The sequence below is a fragment of the Eretmochelys imbricata genome, chromosome 11 (genome assembly GCF_965152235.1).
Source record: "Eretmochelys imbricata isolate rEreImb1 chromosome 11, rEreImb1.hap1, whole genome shotgun sequence".
In the NCBI taxonomy this organism is placed as follows: Eukaryota; Metazoa; Chordata; order Testudines; family Cheloniidae; genus Eretmochelys; species Eretmochelys imbricata.
Genome location: NC_135582.1, coordinates 14058129 through 14084131, shown reverse-complemented (window position 1 = coordinate 14084131; position 26003 = coordinate 14058129). Strand labels below are relative to the sequence as shown.

At 50.0% G+C, this 26003-nt stretch overlaps 1 protein-coding gene across 1 annotated transcript; it reads right to left on the bottom strand.

Annotated features, from left to right (window-relative positions):
* Positions 1-20532: 20532 nt before the first annotated feature.
* C1QL2 (complement C1q like 2) lies at positions 20533-24948 on the bottom strand. The gene is made up of 2 exons (XM_077830009.1): positions 24295-24948; positions 20533-21191 (listed from the first exon to the last, which is right to left on the bottom strand). Exons 1-2 carry the CDS (start codon positions 24946-24948, stop codon positions 21012-21014), a joined length of 834 nt encoding a protein of 277 aa, XP_077686135.1. The 3' UTR covers positions 20533-21011.
* Between the last annotated feature and the right edge of the window lie 1055 nt (positions 24949-26003).

Sequence of the window (26003 nt, the reverse complement as noted above, 5' to 3'; positions counted from 1 at the left end):
GTTGCAAGTAGTTAATTTTAACACAGCATTTGTAGTATTTACCGCACCGATGTATGTAGGGCACTCAGCCTGTGAAAGGTTGAGAGAAGCGGAAGTTCTGTTTGCCCATAGCTCAAGTAAACTGAGGTCATGTCTATACAAGGCAAATTGACCAGCATAGCTATTTAAGTGTAGCTATTCCAGAATAAAGAAAAGGAGTACTTGTGGCACCTTAGAGACTAACCAATTTATTTGAGCATGAGCTTTCGTGAGCTACAGCTCACTTCATCAGATGCATACCGTGGAAACTGCAGCAGACTTTATATATACACAGAGAATATGAAACAATACCTCCTCCCACCCCACTGTCCTGCTGGTAGTTATTCTGATATTTGGGAATAACTCCTCTGTGTGGGCTCTCTATTCGGGAATGAAGTCACTTTTAGTCTGGAATAGAACGTCCACACAGGGGTAGCTATTGTGGAATAGCAATGCTCTGGAATAGCAATGCCAGCCAATTTCCCCATGTAGACAGCCCCCGAGAGCACAGGGCAATTTCCTTGTCAATGTTCCCCTGCTCTAACATGGAGGGACAAATTATAGGGATTAAGGTTAGTTCAGTTTCCTGGCCAGTTTGGTCCCTGGTGTCCCTGCTGAGCCTTCCAACAAAGGTGCCGTTTATGGCTGTGTCTCTTGTGGTGTGGATATCTGTCCATAAAACCTGAGGCCACCAACAATAACATCGGCCTCTTCTAATGGTTTTTCAGTCACTGTGGACCCAGGTTAAACCCAGACTGTTGTCCTCAAAACGAAGGGCTCCATATCCAAATACCAGCCCCCTGAAGGCTGATACTGTGATATTTCTGGAGCAGTAATTGTTGTTGTTAATGATTTAAAAACATATCTCACTTGCATAGTGCATGTTTGTATTGTCCCCAACAAAACAAAAAGAAGCTACAGGCCAGCGAGGTTAAGTGAATTGCCCCAAGGCACAGAGCTGAAAAGTGGCAAAATCAGGTCTGCTGGCTCCCAGCCCCTCCTCTAATCACTAGACCACACTGCCTGGCAGCGGAGAGATCTCTTAATAAAATTACTTCTTAAGTAACAACACCAGTCAAATCACATTATAATCGCATTAAAGCCACAATAGTGACAGCAAAGGCACAGTTAATCACCTGCGGGCTTCCCCACTGCTACTGACATCAGGAACCATCCAGACAGTTATAAATCTAGTCAGCATTTAAAACCGAGACCTCGGGAACAGTATGTTTTCCCTTGTCTCCGTGGGCAAGGACAACACACTACAAGTACCAAGGGTACAACTGTCAGTACAACAGAATGAACTGTCAGGCCGGACTCCAGTTATGGCCAGCGCTTTGATCGTAAAACCTGTTTGATTGAGAAATGAAATGCTGAGGCTGCGTGTCCTTTACAGGGTGTGTTTTTCAGGTTTAAACTGAAGTGACTCAACAGGAACTTGGTGCAAAGGGCAGATGCAGAGTGGGTTGCCCTTTCTATATGGGACCAGTGGATCGTCCCCTTTATTAGTTTTGGATCATCTAGTCAGTCCCCTCTGTAGATTCTTTATCTTCCAGCACACTCAGAAGTCTAATGTCCCTGACAGTGATGGGGTTCTCCAGCTGTTTACTTCCAATAGAAAACGTAAGCTCTTTGGGGGCAGAGACTGTCTCTTTGCAATATGTTTGGGCAACCCCTAGCGCAAGCAGGCCTTGGACTATGACTGGGCCTTCTACGTGCTACCGCAATACCAATAATAATTGTCTCTCCCTATCATGGCTAGCTGATAGTGTAACAGCTCAAGGAAAAGTTAATAGCTGAAGCGTGTAAGGTGTTATGCCATGCACTGGCCCAGCAATCCTAGTAAAGAACTGTATGTTGCTCTTACTGACAAAGCAACCTCCATGCTACTCCTGCAACAGAGGCATTATCTGAATGAAACTTCCCTATTTGGGGTGGGGGAGGTTCTGTGGTTCAGTTGCTTGAGAAGATTCAATGTGACAAAGTTCAGTCTGATCAAGAACTTTGAGAGTCAGGAATCTCCTGTTTAAAAATATGAAGTTCTAGTAACATCACTGTTTGGAAGGTCCACAGTTTTCTACTCAAACAAGGCTTTGATCCAGCAATACGCTTAAGTATAAGCTCAATTTTAAGTGTGTGAATAGTCCCTTTGAAATCAATGGCTCTAATTGTGTACTTGAATTCTTTGCAGGTTGAAGGCCATAAGCCTACTCCAGCTGAAGTCAAGGACAAAACTGCCAATGACAGCAAAATCCAGGCCTTTCCAGGCAAAATCCTCAACTAACTTATAAAAGGTTACTTAACCACATTCTCCCCTTCAGCTTTTTTTGGCTCCTGGCACACACGTTTGTTTTCTCCGTTAGTCAGCTGATGACACATACCACTAAACCCCTCTGCTAAATGTGCACGTCTCATTTGAAACTGCCTGGAGGTGTTTAATTAGGGCTCAGTTCTAGCACACACTGCCACGGCTTCCACATCTTATTTTAAAAACAAATATATCCCCGCTCTGTAAACATTTAGTGTGACATCAGTGCTCATTTCCCGGATGGCAGCTGGATTAACACAGTGACTCTTCAGCTCCAGCTGCTGTGCTTTGAGAGAGATGTTCTGGCCGACACCTACCTTCCTGTTGTAATTATTGGGTTTACACATTTGCCCCAATCGCAAGTTCAGCGGTGGGAAAGCGACTGGAACATTTTGTAATCGCATATAATAATGGTCATGAAAAACGGTACAAAAGGAAGACCGGAAAACGAGACTAGTCCAAACAAAAAGGTCTTCTTCTATAATTCAACAGCGGTGCTAAAATCATGTCTTGTAAACAAACAAAGTGTAAAACCAAAAATCAGTAAACCAGAATTGGTGTGTCAAAAATTAGGCCTAATTGGTATGCATCCCTCCCTCCCTTTTGGGTTACTTAAAAAAAACAGTCAGACTTTCAAGGGAAATCAGGGAGGGACAAACGCAAACCAAGACTAACTTTAAAAAAAAAATGAGAAACGGGGAATGCCCAAGCTTCACCATCACAGCTGCCACCCCATCCCCACAGACACACACACTGCTCCTGGGACCCCAGGATCCAGCGTGATGCCATTGGGCCTTTGTCATCCTGATCCCAAGAGATCTCTTGACCAGAGTGAGGGACTCAGATAACATCACCACCTCCACCGCTCCTCTAAATCCCAACCATCTTCTGGGATGTGAGACTTTTGTCACACACCCGCTGGTGTGTCCTTTTCCTTCCCCACCTTCTTTTCTTTCCTATCTCTCGCCTTTTTCCTTCTGTCTACTAAGAGTCTGGCTTAGCCTTGCAATGCTGTTGTAAGCCTGTGACCAGAGCAACAGCTAAAAGCAATGGCTTAAACAGCCCAGTCCCGGTACAAGTTTGCCAGGTCTCAGAGTGGCCGATAAGACCACGGGCTGGGCCTGTGTTTCTATAGCAGTGAGTCAACACCAGGGGCAGAAGCTGTATTTTCTATCTTTACTGTTCTAGTCTTTCCCCTTTTGTTTGTGTTTGCCTTGTTTTGTCTTGTGGGAAACAGGACTGGACTTTCACAACAGCTTCAATCCATCAAACTAATTTATTCTCTTTTCCCTAAAAATATAGTTAGTAGCGTCTTTCATAGCAGCAAAGAGCCTGTCAAACAAGAGGGGATTTCTTTCTAAGAATTCTTTTCAGCAACAGGGAAAGGGAACAAGGGACGTTGTTACAATAAAACCTTATTTAATACTTTACACTGCAAATGTTTTAACTGTTTTTCTGTAGCTTTAATACAGGATACAATCAATTAATGGTCTGTTTGCCATGGTCTGAAGCCGAGGTCTCTGTAAACCAAACGCAATCCTTGTTTCAAACGGTTTACTGCTAGCTAGTTACAGGGTCAAGTTAACACCTTTGACACTGTGGGCTCATCTATTCCATCTAAATTAATACAACACTCCCAGCCGGCCAGTCCCACTCATCCACTGCAGCAAAGTGGCTTGGTTGGTTCCAGGAGGAGGTTCAGACCTTATCGTCACTTGAACGTCAGTGCTGGTTGAAAGAGAACTTATTCTGCAGACTTTAAGTGTATAATACTTTAACAGAAGGAAAAAGAGAACTGAACATTAGTTTGGTATGACAGAGCCAAGACTAAATTAATTCCTGAATTCCCGCTCTCCAGCCTCCCTTCGGATCTGTGCTCTTCACCTCTCCTTGGGTATAGATCTTCATTTTGCTACTTGCAACCCCCGCTGCTCTAATTGCTCCAGTTCATTTTGTTGTTTGGCTCTGCCCTGATATGTTTGTTATCTGCCTGGTTTTGGTGCTGTCCATAAATTAGAGCAAGGTTAAATATGCACCAAATACCCAGTATGAAATAGCCATGTAGCATATGGAGACACAGCTGCCGACTCTGTGGGTGCTCTGAGGCTCAAGCACCCACCAGAAAATATAGGGGGTGCTCAGCACCCACAGGACTGGATGAATCTTTTCTGGACCCCAGCACCAGGAGCGTGACCCTGCCCCCTCTCAGCCTCTTTACCCCCCACCACAGGCCCTGCCCATGCTCCATCCTGAGGCCCCGCCCCCTCTCAGCCTCTTCCCAGAGGCCCCTCTCCCGCTTAGCCCCCCCGAGGCTCCGCCCACCATTCTGACCCGCAGCCCTGCCCCCACTTAACCTCTTCCCCCCAAGGCCCTGCCCACCGCTCACATGGCGGGGAAAGGCAGAGAGAAACACCCACCAGCAAAAACAAAAGCCAGCACCGGTGTAGGGAGATGTACCTGGGCTTTTTTCCTTTTAGTTTAGTTGGCCCAAAATTATCTGGAAACATTAAAAGTGCCCTGTCCTGAGTTTTGCAACAGGTAGGAACGATCACACTTTGAAGACTGATGTGGTTCATCACTTTGCTCCATGGACCAAAATTTGAGACTCACTGGATTAACCGAACAATGCTTGTCTCATTCTTTCCCGCTCATTCAGTTCTGCCATTGACTTCAGTGGAGCCAGGATTTTACCCATTGTGTTCAAACTACTGCAATCTCTTCGCACATTTCAATACAGTGATTTGCAATTCCCGCAAAGTCTGATGTAAAAAGTTAAAGGAATTTGTACCTATTTTGCTCCTTTCCAATATGTGAAATTTCACAAGTGACTGCAAAATCCTGTCACACTTATTTTAGGCTGAGAGGTGTTTCTTTCTTTTTTAAACATTCAGCGTGCCTATGTGAACAATGCTATCACTGAAGTGCTTGGAGCTGTACAAGTAAGGTCAATCCCTGCCTCAAAGAGTTTACCGTCCAAAGGCCAGACACAGCTAATCCAAACCTTAATGGCGCACGCAGAGGAGGTGTTAGCGAAGATCGTTAAATAGATGCACTGGTGTGGGTTTCACCTTCTGTCCTTTCCTCCTCCTGGGAACACAGCTGATGCTGAGTATCACCACACCTAATTTTAGGCACCTTGAAAATTGCTAGGATTCTCAAAGCCTGAGTTAGGCACCTAAGCGCCCAATGTAAAAAATGGGGAGATATGGGCACCTCGGGATGGACTTCACAAAAGCCAGCATGCCAGGTGGCTTCTCGCCTAAACTAGCCAAATTTGACACGATAAGGGTTGTGTGCTAAGCCCTGCCCCGCTCTCAGAGCGATGCACCCACAGCCAGGCTTGCAGGAAAATGCCTCCCTCGGTTTGGAATTCGCAGCTGCAAACATGCAGAGTTAATAACTTTTAGCCTAGTGATTAGGGCACTCTCCTAGGATGCAGGAGATCCCCGGGCTCAAGGCCTCCCTCTGCCTGAAGGAGAGAAGGGATTTGCACAGGGCTCTGCCATGGCTCAGGTGAGTGCTCTAACCACTAGATACAGGGTATTCTGATGTGGGGCTCCTTCACGCTCTCCAGCTGACGCTGTTGCACTGTGGCTTAAATAGTGACCGAATCACTGGGCCCGAGCGAGGAAGCATGAGAATGATGCTGTAGCTTGGTGGTTAGAACACCTGTGTGGGAGCCCCAGAAACCAGGCCCCTGCTGCGATGACTTTTAAAATGACTTGGCTCCAGTAGAACACCTTCAGCAGGAGAGCCTGAGGGAGGCCCACACCAGACTATCCAATAGCTCAGTGATTAGCACACGCCCCTGAGCTGCCTGCACCAGCTCCCTATTGAAATCCCTTCTCCCCGTCAGGCAGCGGAAGGATTTGAGGCAGGGTTAGCCACTGGGCTCAAAGCTATGAGGGTCCTCCCCTCCCTGGAGTAAGTGTGTGTAAGTTCACCTATAGGAGCCCGAGCTGGTAGGCAGGCTTTGATTCCACCCACCAGATCGGCCCCCACAAACCAGTCAGGCAGGGGAATGCCTGTCGTCACTCAGTCACTAAGCTCTGGGGCTTAGGTGTCCGGACCCCTGGGCTTAAGTGTCCGGACCCCTGGGCGCACTGAGGCAAAACCATAGGTACCAAGAGAACGTTTACTGCCAACGTTTCGGCGTGGAGCATGTTTAGCAGCTCCTGAGCACGGGGGCAGCAACAGAGCGAGGTGCTTGCAATGCCGAGTGGGGTCTGATTCTGGGATTTAGGCAGACGAAGTAGCAGTTAGTCCTTTTGTGGCCGCAGTGCTAAGCACTGACTCTGTGCTCAGCCTGGCTCTAGCTAGCTGTTGCTTACGTGAATGCCACCAACAAAAAAGTTCACAAATTCAATCAGCCACAGAAAGGAAGCACCAAGTATTACAAAACAGACCAGGAGCAGGGGGGAGGAAAGTGTGTTTTTTATTTAAGCTCCTCTTTAAAATGAGCCGGCTATACCAGAAATCGATTAACCAGATGTATCATGCGCCTAGCAATGGTCTGCTGCTTCTGGAATAACTCTGCTCATTTTGTAGGACCTCCATTTCTTACGCAACTGACTCGGATTTCATTTCCCACTGATCTCAACACAGTCACCCTCCGACAAGCCACTGCAGCCCTCGTCTGCAGAGTCTGCGAATGCTGCGCAGGTGAATGTCAAGCTGGAGGTAGTAGATGAAGGTAGACGCTCCTCTGTGGGGCTCACCCCTATAAAGTATTGTTCTGTGATTCGTTTGTGTCCCGAAAACATTTAGGCCCGGCACCAGGCTGACTGAAGGGTGAACCAGCAGTTCCATAATAACCCCCATTTTGCAGATGTAAAGTCTTTAATACGGGACACTTGGTCGGAGATTAAATTAGAGCTGCTCAAACAATTCTGGATGTAATAGACCAGAAGTTCCCTCCCCCACATTTACCCAACATTTAAAATGAGCCAAAACTTTCATATGGAGATTAAACAATCATGTCTGTGATCCCACCTGAGCCTGGAGGGGCGGAGTCAAACTACCACAACTAGGGTGGCTGAATATAAACCCCATTCTATTGATATTTCGACCCTGCCGTTTCAGCTGGACGTTATGTCGTCTTCTTATGGGGCCTGATCCTGTGTTGTGATGTACAACTGCAGCTACCAGGGACTCCAGTGGGATCTGTGGGTGCTCAGCAAGTGGAACAGCCCAGCTGATGACTGCTTGGGCTGGTCAGGATTTAGGGAAACCCTGTGCGTAACTGGGCAGTATGGCGTGTGTTAGTCAGCTTGGGAGCTGGAGAACCCGAGAAAGTTACAGGGCCTGTCTGTATCCAGCAGCCTTCATGAAGATTTCGGAATCCTTTCTCGTCTTTACCACCAGGGGCAGCACAGGAGGAATGGCACAGCTTGAAGCCCACGTCTCAATGTTCACTTCCCTGAAAGGCACAGGACCTGCCACATCCCTCTCCCCTTACTTTGTAGTGTGAGCTATTTCCATGTCATTGTGCATAGGTGGCGGGTATCGAAGGCCAGGGGAGGTTAAACCTCCCCTAACCCAGGCCGCAGCCCCACCCACACTCCCCCAAGGCCCAGCGCTCGCTCCCCCTCCCCCGCAAGGCCGGCGGGAGCTTAGTCCAGCCAGTGGCCTGGAGCTCAGGGCCTGGGTCAGTGGCCAGGGGTGGCTTGGGCCAGCTGGCAGCCCGAGACAACTCACGCCAGCCAGCCAGCACAGCTGGGTCAGCTCAGGATGGCACAGCTAGGGCAGGCCAACTGGGGCTCCTCCAGCCATGGGCAGGGGGCTCGAGGCTCCTCTGGCCTTGGGGAGAGGGGGGCTTGGGGCTCCAGTGGGCAGGGCCTCAGGCAGAAGGGGCCAGGCTGGCAACTAGCCTCCCTGAAGGGGGGATTCAGTCGCTGCCCACATCATTGTGTTCTTGCGTGCAGTACTGGGTCACAGTATCAGCTCTGCATCTGTCAGATGAAAGGAAGCACTCGTTGCAATCCACCCACTGATTTCTGAGCCAAAAGTCCTTCAGAGAATGTTGCACAAATCCACAAATGCTAGAGATTACATTTAGATCTCTGACTGAGATGAAAAAAGCTCATGCAGCCCAGAGAATGCCCTACTGGCCATCCACACAGAAGCTCAAAAGTCCTCCTAAAGCCAAGTGCCATTCGATTTGCATTGTCTTAGGGGTCTATTTTCCTCTGTAGATGTGTGTAACTTTCAGTAAGGTCAACGGGAGTTATGTGCAGAGGAAAACTTGCAATTGTTTCTAGATCCAACTTTTCCAGGTGGTAAAACTTACACATTTGGCAAAAGCCTCCCATTTTGGGCCAAAGCTCCCCCCCCTTTCAGATAATGACCATCACAAACACAGAGCATAAAGATTTGGAAGGCCAGCAAGATACAAGCAGCTTCAACAACTTGGTAGAGAGGTTGCCATCAGCTGCTGAAACGCTTAACCTGTTCCAAATTTCAGACACCCACTGTGTCAATCTAAGAGAAGACTATGGCCCCTCATAGGCATTTCCCTATGTTCCTTTGCAATCTCTAATGTGCACAGGGACTGCTTTACCTTATGTTCATTATTTTGTTTATTTACATTTTTGCAGGGAAGCTATTTCAGTATATCCCTTGGCTAGGTGGTCAACAGTCCTTATAATTACCAAACTGTTTTGCACATAGCTCCCCACAAAGCCAGGCCAATATAGGCAGAGTACTTTTTAAATATTCTTTTTATTATTTTTTCAAACAGTAAAAGAGAGAAGCTGGCAACGTTAAGCATGTGTTTTTCCTGAAAATTACATTAAAGTGCTAAGTGAAGTGAGAAGAACACCCTTAATGCTGCATTTGGTTATATGCTGGAAATCATGACTATAAAGTCAGTAATGATGACAGTGACCCTGGTGCTTTCTTGAGCAACGGTTTCTAAAGGGGAAGCAAACACACTGTGGTGAAATCAGCATACCGCCCACTTTAAAACTAACGTGTGCATATGATGCAGGCATGTCAAGGATTCAGGCACTTGGAAAATATCAGCCAGTTTCCTGTGGCATAACTGTGAGGGTCCAAATTATACTTCTGCCACTGAAGAAGCTTAGCATCTAATTTTGGAGGTGTACTACTTGTGCTAAAGGACAATTTCAAAAGTAAGTCACCCCCCACAAACACAGTCCTTTTCATCTGGCCCACTCAATCCATCATAAAGTAGTGAAGATGGGAAACTAAAATGGACTAGTTAAATAACTGGCCCCAAATTACAGTGAGTGTCAGAGATTAGCACTCAGGAGGCCTGGCTCCCAGCCCTGTGCTTGTACTGCTGACCATGCATGCCACCCTCTGTATTGTACGTGCAAACCAGCAGCTGTCCCGTGATATATCATAAATAACAGAGCCAGCCGTACTACAGTTTAAGTTGACTGTGCAAACAAATCAACCAGAGTTCAGCAGCACCGTTCATAGATTTTAACACCAGAAGGGATCGTTGCAATAATCCAGTCTGGCTTCCCGTATAACACAGGCCATCGTAGTTCACCCAAGAGTGAGTGAGGTGACAAATACATAGCCAGATAGCTAAGAAAACCTGCTACTGCAAAACATAAAATGGCATCCATGTTACCAGGCAACTTTACTTTTCCATTGCCTAGGCAGCTAGGCAGAGAAATCAAATCTGAAGAGCAATTTAAACAATCCGTTTAAAGGCTGATGCTCATGGACTTTAAGGTCAGAAAGGGACCACCATAATCATCTAGTCTGTCCTCCGGCACATTGGAAGCCACAGAACCTCACCCATCCCCCACTCCTGTAATAGACCCCTAACTCTGGCTGAGTTACTGAAGTCCTCAATGCATGATTTAAAGACTTCAAGTTACAGAGAATCCACCATTTACATTAGTTTAAACCTGCAAGTAACATGTGCCCCAAGTTGCAAAGGAAGGCAAAAAAAAACAAAAAAACCCAGGGTCTCTGCCTAAGTTCCCTCTAAACTGCACGACCGCACAGCTGGCTGTTAAGCCCTGCACAGGGACTCAGGGCTGTGGTGGGGAGAGATGCCCCGCCCTCAGCCCAGCTCAGCCCCACCAGAGCTGCTGCTGGGGAGAGGCACCTCTCCCCCAGCCCCGAGCTGCTGCGGTGAGAGAGGGCTGAGGTGGGGAGTCCTCTCTCCCCGCCCCAGCCCCGGGACAACCTGCACCCCCAAACCCCTCATCCCTGGCCCTACCCCAGAGCCCACACCCCCTGCTCCCCAACCCTCTGCCCCAGCCCTGAGCCCCCTCCAGCACCCCAAACACCTCATCCCCAGCTCCACCCCAAAGCCCACACACCTAGCCAGAGCCCTCATCCCCCCACACCCCAACCCTCTGCCCTACCCCGATCCCCCTCCCACACTCTGAACCCCTTGGCCCCACCCCCACCCCATGAATTTTGTTATGTGCACCAATATGAAGGTGTTGCGTCTGTATTCTCTGTAGTAACTCAGAGCCTGCCCCACCTAGTGTCCCATCACTGGCTGTTGGAAATATTTGCTGGATGACTTCTGCTTAAGAGGGCTATAAACCAAGATGAATTCATCCTTCTACTTCCTTGCAGCAATTACTTGCCATTTAAGGCCCACATAAGAAAGGAAAACTTGGCAGTCCTAGTAATCTAGTAGTAGGGAAAGACAGACAGCTTTTAGGTAGCTATTGCACTAACTCAAAAGGAAATTAGTCTAGACACCTATCAAGAGTTCTGTTTTGTCATTAGACTTGAAAGAGTAGGTAGTATTTTGGACTTCTGCCCCCCATTCCCCAATAAATGTATATAAAATCAAGGTGATCTTCTGCACCCTGGGTTTATGTAGGGCTCACAGTAGTTCATCAGTTTGTTTTCACACCATTCACTTTTTTTTTGGTGGTATTGTGATTCTCAGAAAATGACACTCACCAATGAATTCAGAGGTCTTTATTTGGATTTGGGCTATTCTGTGAAAAAAGAATAGCCCACCCAGTGCTCAGGCAGCCCCACGCTTGCTTTCAAAAAGCACTCATGTAAATTCACAGGCTTACCAGCTACCCAAGAGCCAATCAAAGGTTCAGGGACAATATAACAAAAATTAATTAACCACCCGTCAAAACCTCCACTGGAGTCACACGCTTACAGGCCCTGAACCTGCACCATTTGCGTCAATGAGAGCTTTGCCGTTGACTCCAGTGAGGGTAAGCCCACGGCACGTCAGCCAGCAACGCTCTCCTTATATCTTAGAGAGAGAAAAATGACCCTCACAGCAGGCCCTGAAGGCTAAAATACTTGGGCTGTGACAGAGCAAACGAGGCTGAACAGGCAAAACACCGGAAGGAAAGAATCTCATGGAAATCAATCTGCCCAGAGGAGGGAGGGGTGTCATAAATATAAAGGGAAGGGTAAACCCCTTTGAAATCTCTCCTGGCCAGGGGAAAGCTCCTCTCACCTGTAAAGGGTTAAGAAGCTAAAGGTAACCTCGCTGGCACCTGACCAAAATGACCAATGAGGAGACAAGATACTTTCAAAAGCTGGGAGGAGGGAGAGAAACAAAGGGTCTGTGGGTCTGTCTATAGTCTGTCTTTGCCGGGGATAGACCAGGAATGGAGTCTTAGAACTTTTAGTAAGTAATCTAGCTAGGTACGTGTTAGATTATGATTTCTTTAAATGGCTGAGAAAAGAACTGTGCTGAATAGAATAACTATTTCTGTCTGTGTATCTTTTTTGTAACTTAAGGTTTTGCCTAGAGGGGTTCTCTATGTTTTGAATCTAATTACCCTGTAAGGTATCTACCATCCTGATTTTACAGGGGGGATTTCTTTATTTCTATTTACTTCTATTTCTATTAAAAGTCTTCTTGTAAGAAAACTGAATGCTTTTTTTTTTTTTATTGTTCTCAGATCCAAGGGTTTGGGTCTGTGGTCACGTATGCAAATTGGTGAGGCTTTTTATTCAACATTTCCCTGGAAAGGGGGGGGGCGCAAGTGTTGGGAGGATTGTTCATTGTTCTTAAGATCCAAGGGTCTGGGTCTGTAGTCACCTAGGCAAATTGGTGAGGCTTTTTACCAAACCTTGTCCAGGAAGTGGGGTGCAAGGTTTTGGGAAGTATTTTGGGGGGAAAGACGTGTCCAAACAGCTCTTCCCCAGTAACCAGTATTAGTTTGGTGGTGGTAGCGGCCAATCCAAGGACAAAGGGTGGAATATTTTGTACCTTGGGGAAGTTTTGACCTAAGCTGGTAAAGATAAGCTTAGGAGGTTTTTCATGCAGGTCCCCACATCTGTACCCTAGAGTTCAGAGTGGGGGAGGAACCTTGACAAGGGGTATCAAAAGTGGAGCCACATGACCAGTGATTCCCCTTACAGCCTCTCCTCCCTAAGTGGAGGGTTTCACAACTGGAGGTGGACGGCGCCTAAGTGGACGCTGCATCCGGCAACAGGAGGCTGGGAATCAGAGGTGTTAGTGGTGCTGGAGGGCTCTCATCCCTCATCGCAGCCTAAGCTGCAGATCCAGGTCTCCCCACAAAAAGGCGTCCCCAAGGTGTGCAGAAGGGGGAGATCCACGACGCCGAGGCAGCAGTCCCCCTCTTCCAGCCTCCCCCAAAAGAGCTCCCAGGAGGTCAGTAGCCCTGTTGTCCTGCATTGGGAGTGAATTAAAGACAGAGTGATAACTGTAAATCCCAGGGAGGTCCCTTGCGTTAGGCTGATTGCGTTTAGCCCTTTTTTGACGTAGATGTTTGTTTTTTCGTTTCATCCGGAATTCTGCCTGATAATATTTTTTAAAAGCAACCCAATAAAAAGTTGACACAGGACGGACTTCTGTAGGTACTAGCGTGCAGCAGATCCGCCGGCTTTTGCACAGTACACTGATTGCACATTGACAGCGGATGCTTTGTTCGAGCTGGATGCAGCACTGTGATTCACTCAACCTGGAAAGGTTTAACTGGGATTAGTGTAGTAATCTTACTATGCATAACGCTGCCTTCTGGCGACATTACAGTGTATGCTGTCAATATGTAATAAGAATGCTATGCATTGTGCATTATGGAGTTTTGGGAATCAAGGGGATTTTTGTATATTAATTGCACCCACAAGAAAGACATAGGAAGTGATTGGCTTAATTAGCTCTATTATTTCTCACACAAATAGTTAAATTACATTGCTATCACTCTCTTACATGATGCTCGCTTTTCAAAGGGACACACTGCAGTCTACAGCCCAAACCCCTCACAGGGGCAACGCAATGGTACGCCAACTCCCTGGAAGAAATCGAGGCCTGTTGTGCCTCAAGGACATACGGGGCTCCTAGGGAGGTTGCTAGCTGGCTGGTGAGAGGAGCCTATGCTACCCTCTTTGCAAATGTGGTGTTATCGCATCCTTTGAGTGCAAAGACTCTCATTATCAGGGTGGGGCATAGGGGGATCAGAACTTCCTTGAACCCTCTTCCTTTCTTCTGCACCTGGGAAGGGACTGGGTACAATATGGCCCTAAAGATTTATTGCTTCTTATGCCTACACATCACAATGTGGCTCCCAATTGTCAAATGTGGGTGTCGGACATCAGCTGAATTTAGCTCACCTATGGCCAGATTCTGATTTCAATGACGTTGGTGTAAATTCCGAGTAACACGATTCAACAGGAGTTTTGCTGAATGTACACCAGCATAGCTGGGAGTAGAATTTGGCCACATAAATTCCCATTATAGGCAGCTAAATGCCAAAGTAGTTTATTTCCAAACCTAAAAACTCAATGTACAATTTTTAAAAAGTAAACCCCAGGTGGATCTGATCTCCTCTACCTTATGCATTCACAGCCTGTAACAATTCACTGTGAACAGGAAGCTTAAGAAACAGACTCAAACTTTATAATGGAAATGCAAGACACAAAATAAAAAGCAAAGTGCATCTCCAGATCTCAGGATCCTCCCCAAGGAACTAAACAACCTCTACATTATCATAACATTTAAATAGAGTCTTAAAACAAAACAGGATGAAGCTGATTCTCAAACTTTTTCATAGCATGGGCCACATCTTCATAGAAAGATTATCTCAGGGACTCCTCCCCTCCCATTCTCACACACCAGTCCCCTCCATTTAAGCTCAATGGGTATAACCTCATTTCTCTCTCATAATCAAGTAACTAGCAATTGGTTACGTGGAGCAACATTAAGCAAACATTTAATCTGTTTTTAGCTTCTTTTAATGAGATTTAGCAGCTGCAAACAAAAAGGAGAGCTGGGACCATGTGAATGATCAGTCCCTGTGGACCACAAGCAGATGTCCACAGATCACTGTACTAAAAATGTACTGTCAGAAATAATCATGCACTAGCAGGGATGCGGATTGGGTCAGCGCATTGCTCCTTTCTGTTTCTAACCTGAATCATTCCATAAAAAGAAGTGAGAGAGACATCATCACAGGTTCATAAAGGGAAACCGCATCTGTTGTATTAGAAGGTAAAATGTGCAGTGCACTTCAATTGGAGGAGCCCAAAGGACTGGAAACCAGATATTTATAGTCCTCTTCTTGGCAAACAAATGTTGCCATAATTCACAGTACCAAACCCCCTGCTCCTGCAGGTTTAGACTGCACCAGCTTTGTGCATTTCAGTTTGGTTGTAATCAGTAAGAGCCAGCTCTTGAGAGGCACTGAGCCATGGACTACAATGCGATTTGCAGCTGCTCAGTAACTCTCAGGATTTGGCCCTCAAAAACTCAGGGCCAAATTTTTAAAGGAATTTAGGTGCTTAACTTCCACTGAAATAAAAATCTCCCCCCACGCCCATTCTCAGTGTCTCCATTCCTGCACTTGACACAGGACCTGAGGGGAGCAAAGGTAATTCTAATGTATGTTTGCACCTCACCTAGGGGCCTTGGTAAGTCAAGAATAGCCAAACCAGTGTGTGCTGCAGCCCCACTCCACCCCCCTTCACTCACCCAACAGGTGATGTCCCTGCCCTCAGGAGACCCTCTGTGCCAAGGGCTGCAAGAGAAGATGGGGAAGAGCTTCTGCACTAGCTGGGGAATCCCCTTACACTGGGGATACTCCCTAGGGACCACTACTGCCCTCTTTATGGCCTCACCACATGGCCAGAGTAGCATCAAGGTCTTAGTGCTACTGAGAATCTGGCCCTAGATTGGCATATCTGTAAGAACAGAGGGGTATGTTGGAGTCCAAAGGCGAAGGCGAATGATTCTGCTTTGTGTGTTAAACACATTGTCCTTCCCCGTTCCTTAGAACCTGAACCCCTCCATACTAACAAAGAGACTGGAACCATCCAGGTAGCATCCCTGGGCTGGCCTAATATTGACTGGGTTCCTGAGCTAATTTTGATCACATTTCATTCAAAGTTGTTCCCGGGCTTAGTTGCAGATCATGCTCCAGCACAAACTGCCATTTCAAAGCCCCAGCGAGTTTGAAATGTAAGTGTGGGATATTGGCGTAGATCCCCATGCCTCACTGAGAAAAGAGACCCCCATGTTAGAAATTCCTCCAAAATTGTGCAACAACATTCTGACGTACCCACCCCACAAATGCTCTGCTGGATATCTACATATTTCATGTTATTAACTGAGTCCTGGGAGTGACCTTCGGAGGCTAGGTTTGGAGAAACATGCTAAAGTTGGCAGGTTTATTCAACTGTATTATTAGATGAGCCTCTTTTTGTCATCAGGTGTGAAATCTCCTAAGAACAGGCTCTCTCATGTGAATTCCTGTGCATCAGCTGGATGGGAAATTCCTAATTTATCTTGCCCTATTCTGTTATTTACATTTCCAGTACCAGCTCCAGCTAGGTAATGCAAAAGCTCACCAAAAACAAAACAAAATAAAGTAACCAAACTGTTTTGAATCTCAGAGGTTTGGGTCTGGTTTGATTCAAGTTTGGGATGAAGATTCAATCAATCTTTATTTTATCCTAACTGGCTCAAGCATTCCAGCTAATTAGAAGAGACAGAGACAGTCCTGAGATACAAGGCCTAGATCCGGATCAGAACTTTCCCAGAGTTCAGTCCGATTAGAAGAAGGTAACCATCACCCTCTGTTACAAAAGTTATTAAAAATATATGGCGTAAACTTAAAAACAGACCTACGTGCTGTTCTCCCTGTCTTCAAAGGGTGCCTAAACGTTTGGGGACATTTTTATTCTATGGAATAAACAGAAGCCACAGAATGAATATTCACCAAAACCAACCTCCCTGATTTGTTTTTATTGCACTTCACAGATAAACCCATCTTGGGCATTGGGGTCCGCTCCTGTGTACAAGGGGACAAACAAGCATTAAAATCACCACGTAAAATGTTAAAAGTGAGATTCAAAAATGCAAGGGTTCTCAGCAGCAGTCGGATCAATAAAACATGTGTAAAGCTAGTCAGTGTAATAGCTAAAGGCAAAAGGAGAAGTAGGACCACCTTACACACTCCCTTCCCTGCAAAGCCAATATGACCAGAGCCAGCCCAGGCACTAATCATGGGCCTGATCCTGAGAGGGGCTGAGCACTCCACAGTCAGGACACAGGCCAAATGTTTTGAACTTGAGGATTTGAAGTTAGGCATTTGACTAAAAGAGGTGTGATGTTTCTAAAGTGCTGAGCTCCCACAGCTCCCACCTCTCTTAGGTACTTACAGGGCCACCATTCCCATAGAACCTCACAATCTGAAATGTATTTATCCTCACAAACACCCCTGTGAAGTAGGGAAGGGCTGTTATCCCCTTTTTACAGATGGGGAACTGAGGCACACAGACAAGACGTGAGTTGCCCAAGGCCACATAGGAAATCTGTGGCAGAGTGGGGAACTGAACCCCATTGAGTATCCTAGCCACTGGCCCATCCTTCCTCTCTTCCTCCTCAAACTCATGGATTTGGGTGCCTACCGTAGCAAGTGTATTGACCATATGTGACAGCTTGGAGTTTCCCAGGTTCTGAGCTGAGTAGGAAACTCATGGGCCGGCCAGACCAGTTACAGGACCACAGAGGTTGTGAACTGACTGCTTTGCCTTTCCCCTCCCCCCTGGAACTGGCAGTTCTGCTCATGCTGCAAGCCACACAAATCAGAAGATCCACCAAGCAGCCAGAAGTTTGCCGGCTCTGCCATTCCTGTTGTCATTTAGGCAGTGGTACTATCTGTAAGCAAGCACCAAGCTAACTTTTTCAACTCTAGATTACTTTCCCGGTCTCAGTGCAGTTACTTAGGAGGCACAAAGCCCAGGGCTTGGATACCACAGGGATGGTCTCAGAACCTGAATAGACTAGAATGCTGTGCACAATTGCCACGACAGCAGATGTCAAGCAATTGCCATGCAAGTCCTTCCGAAAGCAATCGCAGAGGGCTTTCCAACGAAGAGAGGAAAATAAAACGGCCGAGAGGAACAGAGGGAGACATTCATTGTATCGATTGTGTAAACTGTCACTGGAATGGCAATAAGCATTTTCGATGCCATCCCAGGGAGTAATCCAGCCTGATAATTAGTACATGGGAGATAAGTGGAAAATCAGATGTCTGGTGAGGGTGGTTCAAGCGTTCTCCTGACATTGATAATGTGCAGATACATAGATCACTGTCGGGGCAGCATGCCACTGCGAGCCGGTGTCTTTCTATTGCCTCATCAATCCATCATCCTCTTAGTTGCTGACACCTTGGCAGGCACTCACCGCCAGCTCTGCATTTGAATTGCAAGGAGCAAGCTCCACTAGGGAATACAGATTTTAGAATCTAAGATTCAAATTTGTTTAAGTATTGTGAACAGCAATTCCCTTGCAAGGCATCTTCATTGCCCTTTAGCCAAGGGGGAACAGTTGGGTCTTTGTTAGAAGTACAAATTGCTTCTTAATGCAAAGGATAAAGCAGAGCCCCGGCACCTCCTTAGAATTCCTCTTGGCACCTGGTAATGCTGCTGAATGTCAATTTTAATTTTTGAAATTTAAACAGAGGGCTTTGTGTCTAAGCTCCATCACATCAGAGGGAAGGGAGGAATAGTCAAAAAGGATTAAGGATCCAGTGGGGATTGAGGATCCATAGCAATTATACTTCATTTGGGTCTCAGACATTGGTTTAAATCATATTCTAGATGATACAATCGACAAAGCATTAGAGATTGGTAGGAGTATAACACATGTACCTGGTTATGTACTCTTCCTCCCTCCTCAACAGGAGGGGTATTTTGAGGTGCAATGAGGGGAGGAACACTCTGTCTTAAACCAGGGCTGCATTTCCCCCTTCTCCCCCAGTCAGTAAAGAGGCAATATACACTGCAGACCAAACAGGGGACAGAATAGCCTTTAAGAGCCTGATAATCTTTGTGCAACCTCAAACTGTTGCTGGAACAAATTCACACTAGCGGTGATTCCATTAGCTTCAGTGGAGTTAGAGCTGGGATGAACTTGATCACAATGGGAGCCTCAGAGACGGATTCTTCTCTCGCTTTAGTATAAACTGGGAGTAAGTCAATGGAAGTCCAGGGAACTCTGCTGTATAAAATCATCATAAAGTAAGGGGAGAATCAGGCCCTGACACAATGGAATGTGAGTCAATAAAAGAAAGAGAGAGGGCCAGAAACTCAGCTGCTGCAAAACAACCTACTTCCCTTGGCTTCAAGAGAACAACCCCAATTTACACCAGTTGAGCATCTGTCATGAGTCACACCCACAAGAAAGGCCAGGATTGTATGTGAGATTCTATCCATGTGTTTAGTTTTCAGTGGAGAATGTACAGTCACTCAGATGTAACAGGGAGAGAAGGAGAAGCAAAAAAGAGCACACAATAGATTTTTACATGGATTATGGGCCTGATCTAAAGCCCACGGAAGTCAGTGGAAAGATTGCCATTGACTTCAGCGGGGCTTGGATCCTCCTTATTTCAATGTATGCCTGAAATTTTGTGTGTATGTGTGTACGTACAATGGTGGTTCTCTCAAGCAGGGATACATGTATCCCTGGGGGTACATCAACACATCGAGATATTTGCCTAGTTCTACTACAGGCTACATACAAAGCACTAGTGAAGTCAGTACAAACTAAAATTTCATACAGACAATTACTTATTTATATTGTTCTGCATACTATATCAGCTGTTCTCAAACTGTGGGCAAGTTCATTTTAATGGGGTAGCCAGGGCCAGTGTTAGGTTTGCTAGGGCCCAGGGCAGAAAGCTGAAGCTGAGTTTTTAAGTGAGGTGAAACTTGGGGCACACAAGACAAATCAAACTGTTCAAAGGGCTACAGTAGTCTGGAAAGGTTGAGAGCCACTGCTTTTCAAGATGTGCTAACTAATTATGCTAAACAATCTGTTCCACTTGCATTTTGTCGTGACGCTGGGAGTTCCTTTTCCCAGACCTGAGCTCATCTCTCTCACCAACAGAAGTTGGTCCAATAAAAGATATTACCTCACCCACCATGTATCTCTTTATAATATAAACACAATTCTTCCTTTAATGCTTTATTACTTGGGTCAATCATACTATAAATAGACAATTTCATGCAATCACTGATATAGAGTCTGATCCAAAGCATACTGAAGTCAATGGGAGCTTTTCCACTTACTTTAACGGGCTTTGGATTAGGCCCATAAACCATGTAAAATCTATTGTGAATGGATTCCATTCCCTTTAGAATCATAGAACATCAGGGTTGGAAGGGACCTCAGGAGGTCATCTAGTCCAACCTCCTGCTCAAAGCAGGACCAATCCCCAATTTTTGCCTCAGATCCCTAAATGGCCCCCTCAAGGATTGGTAAAGGAGGCACACTGTATATGTCAGCAGTGAATGTTGTCCTAGAGCTCCTATTGTGAAATGTAGAATCATAGAAGATCAGGGTGGGAAGGGACCTCAGGAGGTCATCTAGTCCAACCCCCTGCTCAAAGCAGGACCAATCCCCAATTTTTGCCCCAGATCCCTAAATGGCCCCCTCAAGGATTGAACTTACAACCCTGGGTTTAGCAGGCCAATGCTCAAACCACTAAGCTATCCGAAGATATAAAATTTGGATGACGATGTGTACTTTCTCCTTTTAAAACTACGCAAAAGATCAGATCCCCCCGCACCCCCTCTATTAACACTAACTGAGATTGGAGTAGGGGCTCTCTTACTAACTTTCAATTCTGCTGCAGACGTGAAAGGTTAAAGTGCCCACAACTGCCCCCACCACCTATCGCCCTTTGCAGCTTTAGAACAGACACACAGCGAGAAACCATTGTCTAAAAACATAATTTAATATGATTTTTTTGGTGGTGGTGGTTAGATTGTTTGCCAGACAGGAACAGAGACTTGACGTTCACTACATCATCATTCACACGAGTATTGCATTGCATGGAAAAGGAAAGAAGAAAGTTACACTTGACCCCATACAAACAAACAAACCGCGTAGGAAGAACCAATGCATGTTATAATTCAGTCCCACTCTTCAGATCAATCAATCAATCAATCAAGATGATAATAATAAAGCAAAATGTGCCAAGACTGGGCAGTTCTAACGTAGTGTGAGTGACAGGTTTACCCTGGAATCTTTTACACACTCATGGAACCAAGGTGCTGGTCAGTTTCAAGCAGCTGATCTCATTGTGTAACAAACACAAGGACAGAGATACACCAAGGGCTGGGGTGGGGGCTCGCTTGTTTTGTGTCCACCGATCAGATGTACAAATGGAGAAGGACGCGAAACTGACCCGTAGAGACAGTGGCGGGGGAGGTGGGTACAATGCAACCGGCCCCCCTTTTAATCGGGGTATAAAAGAAAGCCAGAGAAAGTGCTGTACTTATTGTTGTTGCCGCCGTGTGCTTTGCCGCCGTCCAGCTTGACGTACACCTCGTCCCCCGACTCCAGGTGCAGCACCGCGCTGTTGCTGGCATAGTCGTAGTTCTGATCGGCGTCCTGCGCAATGGCACTGGCCCGCACCTGCGAACCAGCCAAAGGGGGGGGGGGCCTCAGGCGCTGCCCCCGCTCTCCCCCCACATCGCCCCCCTGCCCCCAAATCCTCCACACCTGCCTCTCTCCTTCCCCCTCTCGCTCGCACTCTTTCAAGCCCAGCTAACCCCTTCCCCTCTTTGCCCCTTTCCCTCTCTAGCCACCAACAGCCTCCTTACCTCTTTGTACCTATTTCCCCTCTAACCTACCTCCTTCCCCCACTTCGCCTCTTTAACCCACCGTCAGCCTTCGTCACCTTTTTTCCTCCTCCCCCTCTTTAACCCTCCCACCAGCCTCTCCTCATTCAAAACCCCATCTTCTCCTTTCCCTCCTTCACCCCCTTTAGCCCCCAACTACTCTGTCCCTCTTCATCTTCCCTTTCCTCCGGGGCCCTTCTCCTTGACACGTATTTATTTCCTCCTCCTCTTCCACTTCCCAGACCACTTCCCCCCACACACACACACACACTTTCCTTTCACTCACTTCTGCACATTCAGCCCCCTCCCCCACGGCAGGCACACCGAGAGCTCGCCTTGGCACAGCCTGCCTGCCAGACAGGCCATTCACTAGACAGCGTGCAGCTGGGAAAAGTTTCCTGCACGTCTCAATCTCATTCCCCCTTGTTCCAGGTAGCGGAGTTTCTAAAGTGTAGGGTAACTGTCCCCCGTAAGGTAACTTGTCACCTGGAGGATCCTGGAGGGTGGGGAGGGGCGGCCTTGCCCAGGCTGACACAGAGGAAAGTCAGGGCAGGAAAGAAAAGTCTGTTCTCAGAAGTGGAAAATCACTACATTTAAGGAAGGGAGGGGGTAATGAAAAGGTCCGGTCCCCTGTAGCCCAGATCCCAGGAGACAGTGTGGAAGGCTCTCTGAAACTGTCCTGGAGCCAGTGGGGTTCCAGGCAAAGAGGGAGGGACCCAGGGCAGGGAAAAGAGTCACACACACAAGAGGGAAGGATCCAGGAGAGAGGGAGTCCGAGAGCCAGGAGAGGCCACGAGATAGCGTGATGGGGCAATCTGTCAACATGCACTGAGCAGAGGTTCCCAAGCACACAGGCGGGGACAGAAATGCCGGGGCACAGGGAGCCAGGGACAGGATGGCAGTCTCACAGGTTTCTGCCCATATGGTGATGCCATCCCCTTAGGAGGATGTCATGAGCACAGGGCACAGGATCGGGGCAGGGTGTCCTGCACTGGGAGGGTGGGAGTAGGGTCCTGGGCACAAGGAGGCTGGCTGCCCTTGAAAAAGTGGCACAGGAAAGGGGTATCCAACTCTCAGCACTTATAAAGATCACACTCAGGAGGGCATCGCGGGCACAATGGGGAGACAAGTAACCCGGGAGTAAGGTGCCAGGGCACAAGAATGTTCCTAAGTGCTATAGGTACCCAGGTGGGGGGTGAGGATCCCAGGCCCAGTGGGTCAGGGTGCTGGTGTCCAGGGCTCAGGGTGGGGAGGGTCCCAGGAACGGGGGGATGAGGGTGCTGGTGTTCCAGCCACAGGAGGGTGAGGGACCCTGGCACAGACTGAGGTTCCCAGACACAGCATATGACTGGGCCAGTGTCCCAGGCATGAGGTGAGAGTCCAGGGCTCAGCTGCTGAGAGTCGCAGGCACAGCCGGGTCAGAGTCCTGGGAATAGGGGGTGTGAAGATGCCATTGTCACAGGCATGGGGTGAGGGCCATGGGAACAGGGGTGAGGTTAGAGTCCCAGCACAGGGAGTGAAGGGCCTGGGCACGGGGGAGGAGGGTCCCAGCACAGGGGGAAGGGGAGGATCCTGGGCATACAAGGGTGCTGGTATCCCAGGGAGCATGGGGGAGGTGAGGAGCATGCGGGGAGGGTCCCAGCCCAACCCAAGGCAGAGGATCCCAGGCACAGGGCTGAGAGTCCTGGGTATGGAGGGGTAGGGGACGGCGTGGGGAGAGGTGAGGGTACCAGGAGCATGGGGTTGCGGTATCCTGGGCTCAGAGGGTGAGGAGCACAAGGGAGTGAGGGTCCAGAGCATGAGGTGGGGGGAATAAGGGTCCCAGCTCAGGGCTGAGGGTCCTGGTAAATGCTGAGGGTCCCAGCCCATGGCGGTGGCGGGGGGAGGTGGTTCCAGTAAAGGCTGAGGGTGCTGTCCCCAGGCGGAGGGGGGAGGGATGAGGGTCCCAGAGTGGCGTGGGGGGAAGAGTCACAGGCACATGGGGTACTGGTGTCCTGGGCCTAGAGGACAAGGGGCACTGGAGTGAGGACATAGGTGCTGGCACTAGGGTGCTGCCGCACTCCCTGGCTTTACGCAGTTTCCCTCAGATACAGGGTTTTTCCAGTTTGAATCAGGAGGGTCCCTGTAAAGACAGAAGGTCCCAGGCAGGGGACAGGGCTGAAGGTCCCAGCTCGGGGTGATGGAAGGGGGGGTCCCGATCCAGGACAGTGGAAGGAGGGATCCCGAGGGTCCCAGGCCGTGGAAGGGGCGTCCTGGCCCGGGACAGTGCAAGGGGGGCCCCGCCGGGTCCCGAGGGCCCCAGGGCAGTGGAAGGGGGGTCCCGGTTGGGGAGCGGTAGAAGGGGGGATCCCGGCCCGGGGCGGTGGAAGGAGGGATATCTAGGGGCCCGGGGCGGTGGAAGGGGGGATCCCGAGAGGCCCGGGGCGGTGAAAGGGGGGTCCCGGCCCGGGGAGGTAGAAGGAGGGATCCCGAGGGGCCCGGAGCAGTGGAAGGGGGGTCCCCAGGGGCCCGGGGCGGTGGAAGGGGGGTCCCGGCTCTGGTTGCTGGAAGGAGGGATCCCGAGGGGCCCGGGCGATGGAAGGGGGGGTCCCGGCCCGGGGCGGTGAAAGGGGGGTCCCGGCTCTGGGTACTGGAAGGAGGGATCCCGAGGGGCCCGAGGCAGTGGAAGGGGAGTCCCCAGGGGCCCGGGCAGTGGAAGGGGGTCCCGGCTCGGGGTGCTGGAAGGGGGATCCCCAGGGGCCCGGGCGATGGAAGGGGGGGGTCCCGGCCCGGGGCGGTGGAATGAGGGATCCCGAGGGCCCCGGGGCAGTGGAAGGGGGGTCCCCAGGGGCCCGGGTGATGGAAGGGGGGGTCCCGGCCCGGGCTGGGGGGGATGCGGGCCAGCCCCCAGGACCCACCTGGCCGTTCTTGCAGAGATCCGCCCACATGCTGGTGCCGTCCCCGCCGCGCATGAGGATGTGGTAGGTGAAGAAGTAGATGCCCCGCACCTGGCAGCTGAACTTGCCCGTGGCCGGCTCGTAGTGGTTGCCCAGGTTGGTCACCACGTCGTCGAACTTGAGCACCTCGTAGCCCTCGTGGGGGCTCTTCAGCCCCACGTAGAAGGCGATCCGGGGGCCGCTGAAGGCCGCGCTCAGCGCCCCGCTCACCTCCCCGGCGGCGCCCGCCCCGGGGCCGCCGCCCCCTGCAGCCCCGGGGGCGCCGGCCCCGGCCACCGCCAGCCCCGGCAGCCCCGGCTTGCCCGAGTCTCCCCGCTCCCCGGGCGGCCCTCTGGGACCGGGGGGCCCCGGCTCCCCTGGCGGGCCCCGGGGCCCCGGCTTGCCCGGCCGGCCGGGCTCCCCCTTGGGTCCCGGGAGGAAGGGCGGCGGGGGGTTGGCGCTCAGGTCCTGCAGCGCCTCCACGGCGGCCGCGCTGCTGGGGCCGCCGGCCCGGGCGCTGGCGCTGCTATAGGGGTCGCAGATCATGCGGCAGGTGCCCATCATCTCGTAGTGCGCCGCGCTCTCGGGGGCCGCCTGCAGCAGCAGCGGGACGGCGATGAGCAGCGCGAGTCCCATGGCGAGGGCCAGCCCGGCCGCGGCCAGCAGCCGCTTCCTCCGGTGCCAGAGCCGGGCAGCGAGCGCGACCAGCTCCTCCTTGCTGGGCGAGGTAATGGTGACTCAGTGGCGAAGCCTCCCTGCGGGGAGGGCAGAGAAGCGGATCAGCCCCCGGCCTGGGGCAAAGCGGCTGCGGCCCCCCCCCCCCTCCTACCCCGCCGCCCGCCCCCGGCTCCCCTCTAGCGGGGCCCCACTCAGCCTCACTCGGGCTCCGCTTCCCCAGGCTGCCACCGCGACTCTTGGCATCGCCCGGCCGGAGCCTGCTGCGGGGCACCTGCCAGCCCGCCCCGGGCTCTCCCGCTGGACGGGGCCACCCAGCCTTGCTCCGGGCAGGCGCGGGGGGGGGGGGGTCACTAGCTCCCGTCCCTCTCCCTCCTATGCCCCCGACAGCAGCCTCCGCCCTCGGGGATCCCCCCTCCCAGCGGACAGTGCCAGGCGCCAGCTGTAACTCACGAGCGAGCGGAGCGGCGGAGCAGCTCCCAGGGCACAGGCGAACAGGTCGGGTAACTTTCCCCCAAGTGCTCAGCTCAGCCCGGCCGGGAACAAGGGCCCCCGGGCCCGCTCAGCGGGCAGCCACCATCGCCACGAGCCCACCCCACGCTGGTCTGCACCAGGAGGTTTTATCCGCTCCGGCGCGGTCCCCAGGAAGGGACGGGGAGAGGCTTTTCAAGCCGGCGACTCCATCCTCCCTGCAGAATGAGCAGCGGGCGACGATCCACAGCGGGGATGGGAAGCCACCTTACACAAGAAGCCTGCCCGCTGCGTGGTGATGCTCACACCTGCTTGCTGAGCCCATAATGTCCCGGCCAAGGTGACTTGCGCTCAGTGTTTGCTACGCTGTGATTTCTCTCCCCGCCGAGACAGAGTTGAGCTGCTGAGTTCAGAATGAAGACTGAAATCAATTATACTCTCTAGTGGTGAAGTCGGGCTCCCCTTAGACTAAATCCTGTGTTTGCTTGGATATGAACTGGATCACTGAATAGGGCTTTTTCCGTCATTAACTTAAATTACGATCT

Excerpts from the sequence above, each read along its gene's own strand:
- C1QL2 (XM_077830009.1), bottom strand. The coding sequence starts at position 24,948 with ATGGGACTCGCGCTGCTCATCGCCGTCCCGCTGCTGCTGCAGGCGGCC. Across the intron at positions 21,192-24,294 it reads ATCTCTGCAAGAACGGCCAG|GTGCGGGCCAGTGCCATTGC; the intron begins GTGGGTCCTGGG and ends GCTGGTTCGCAG.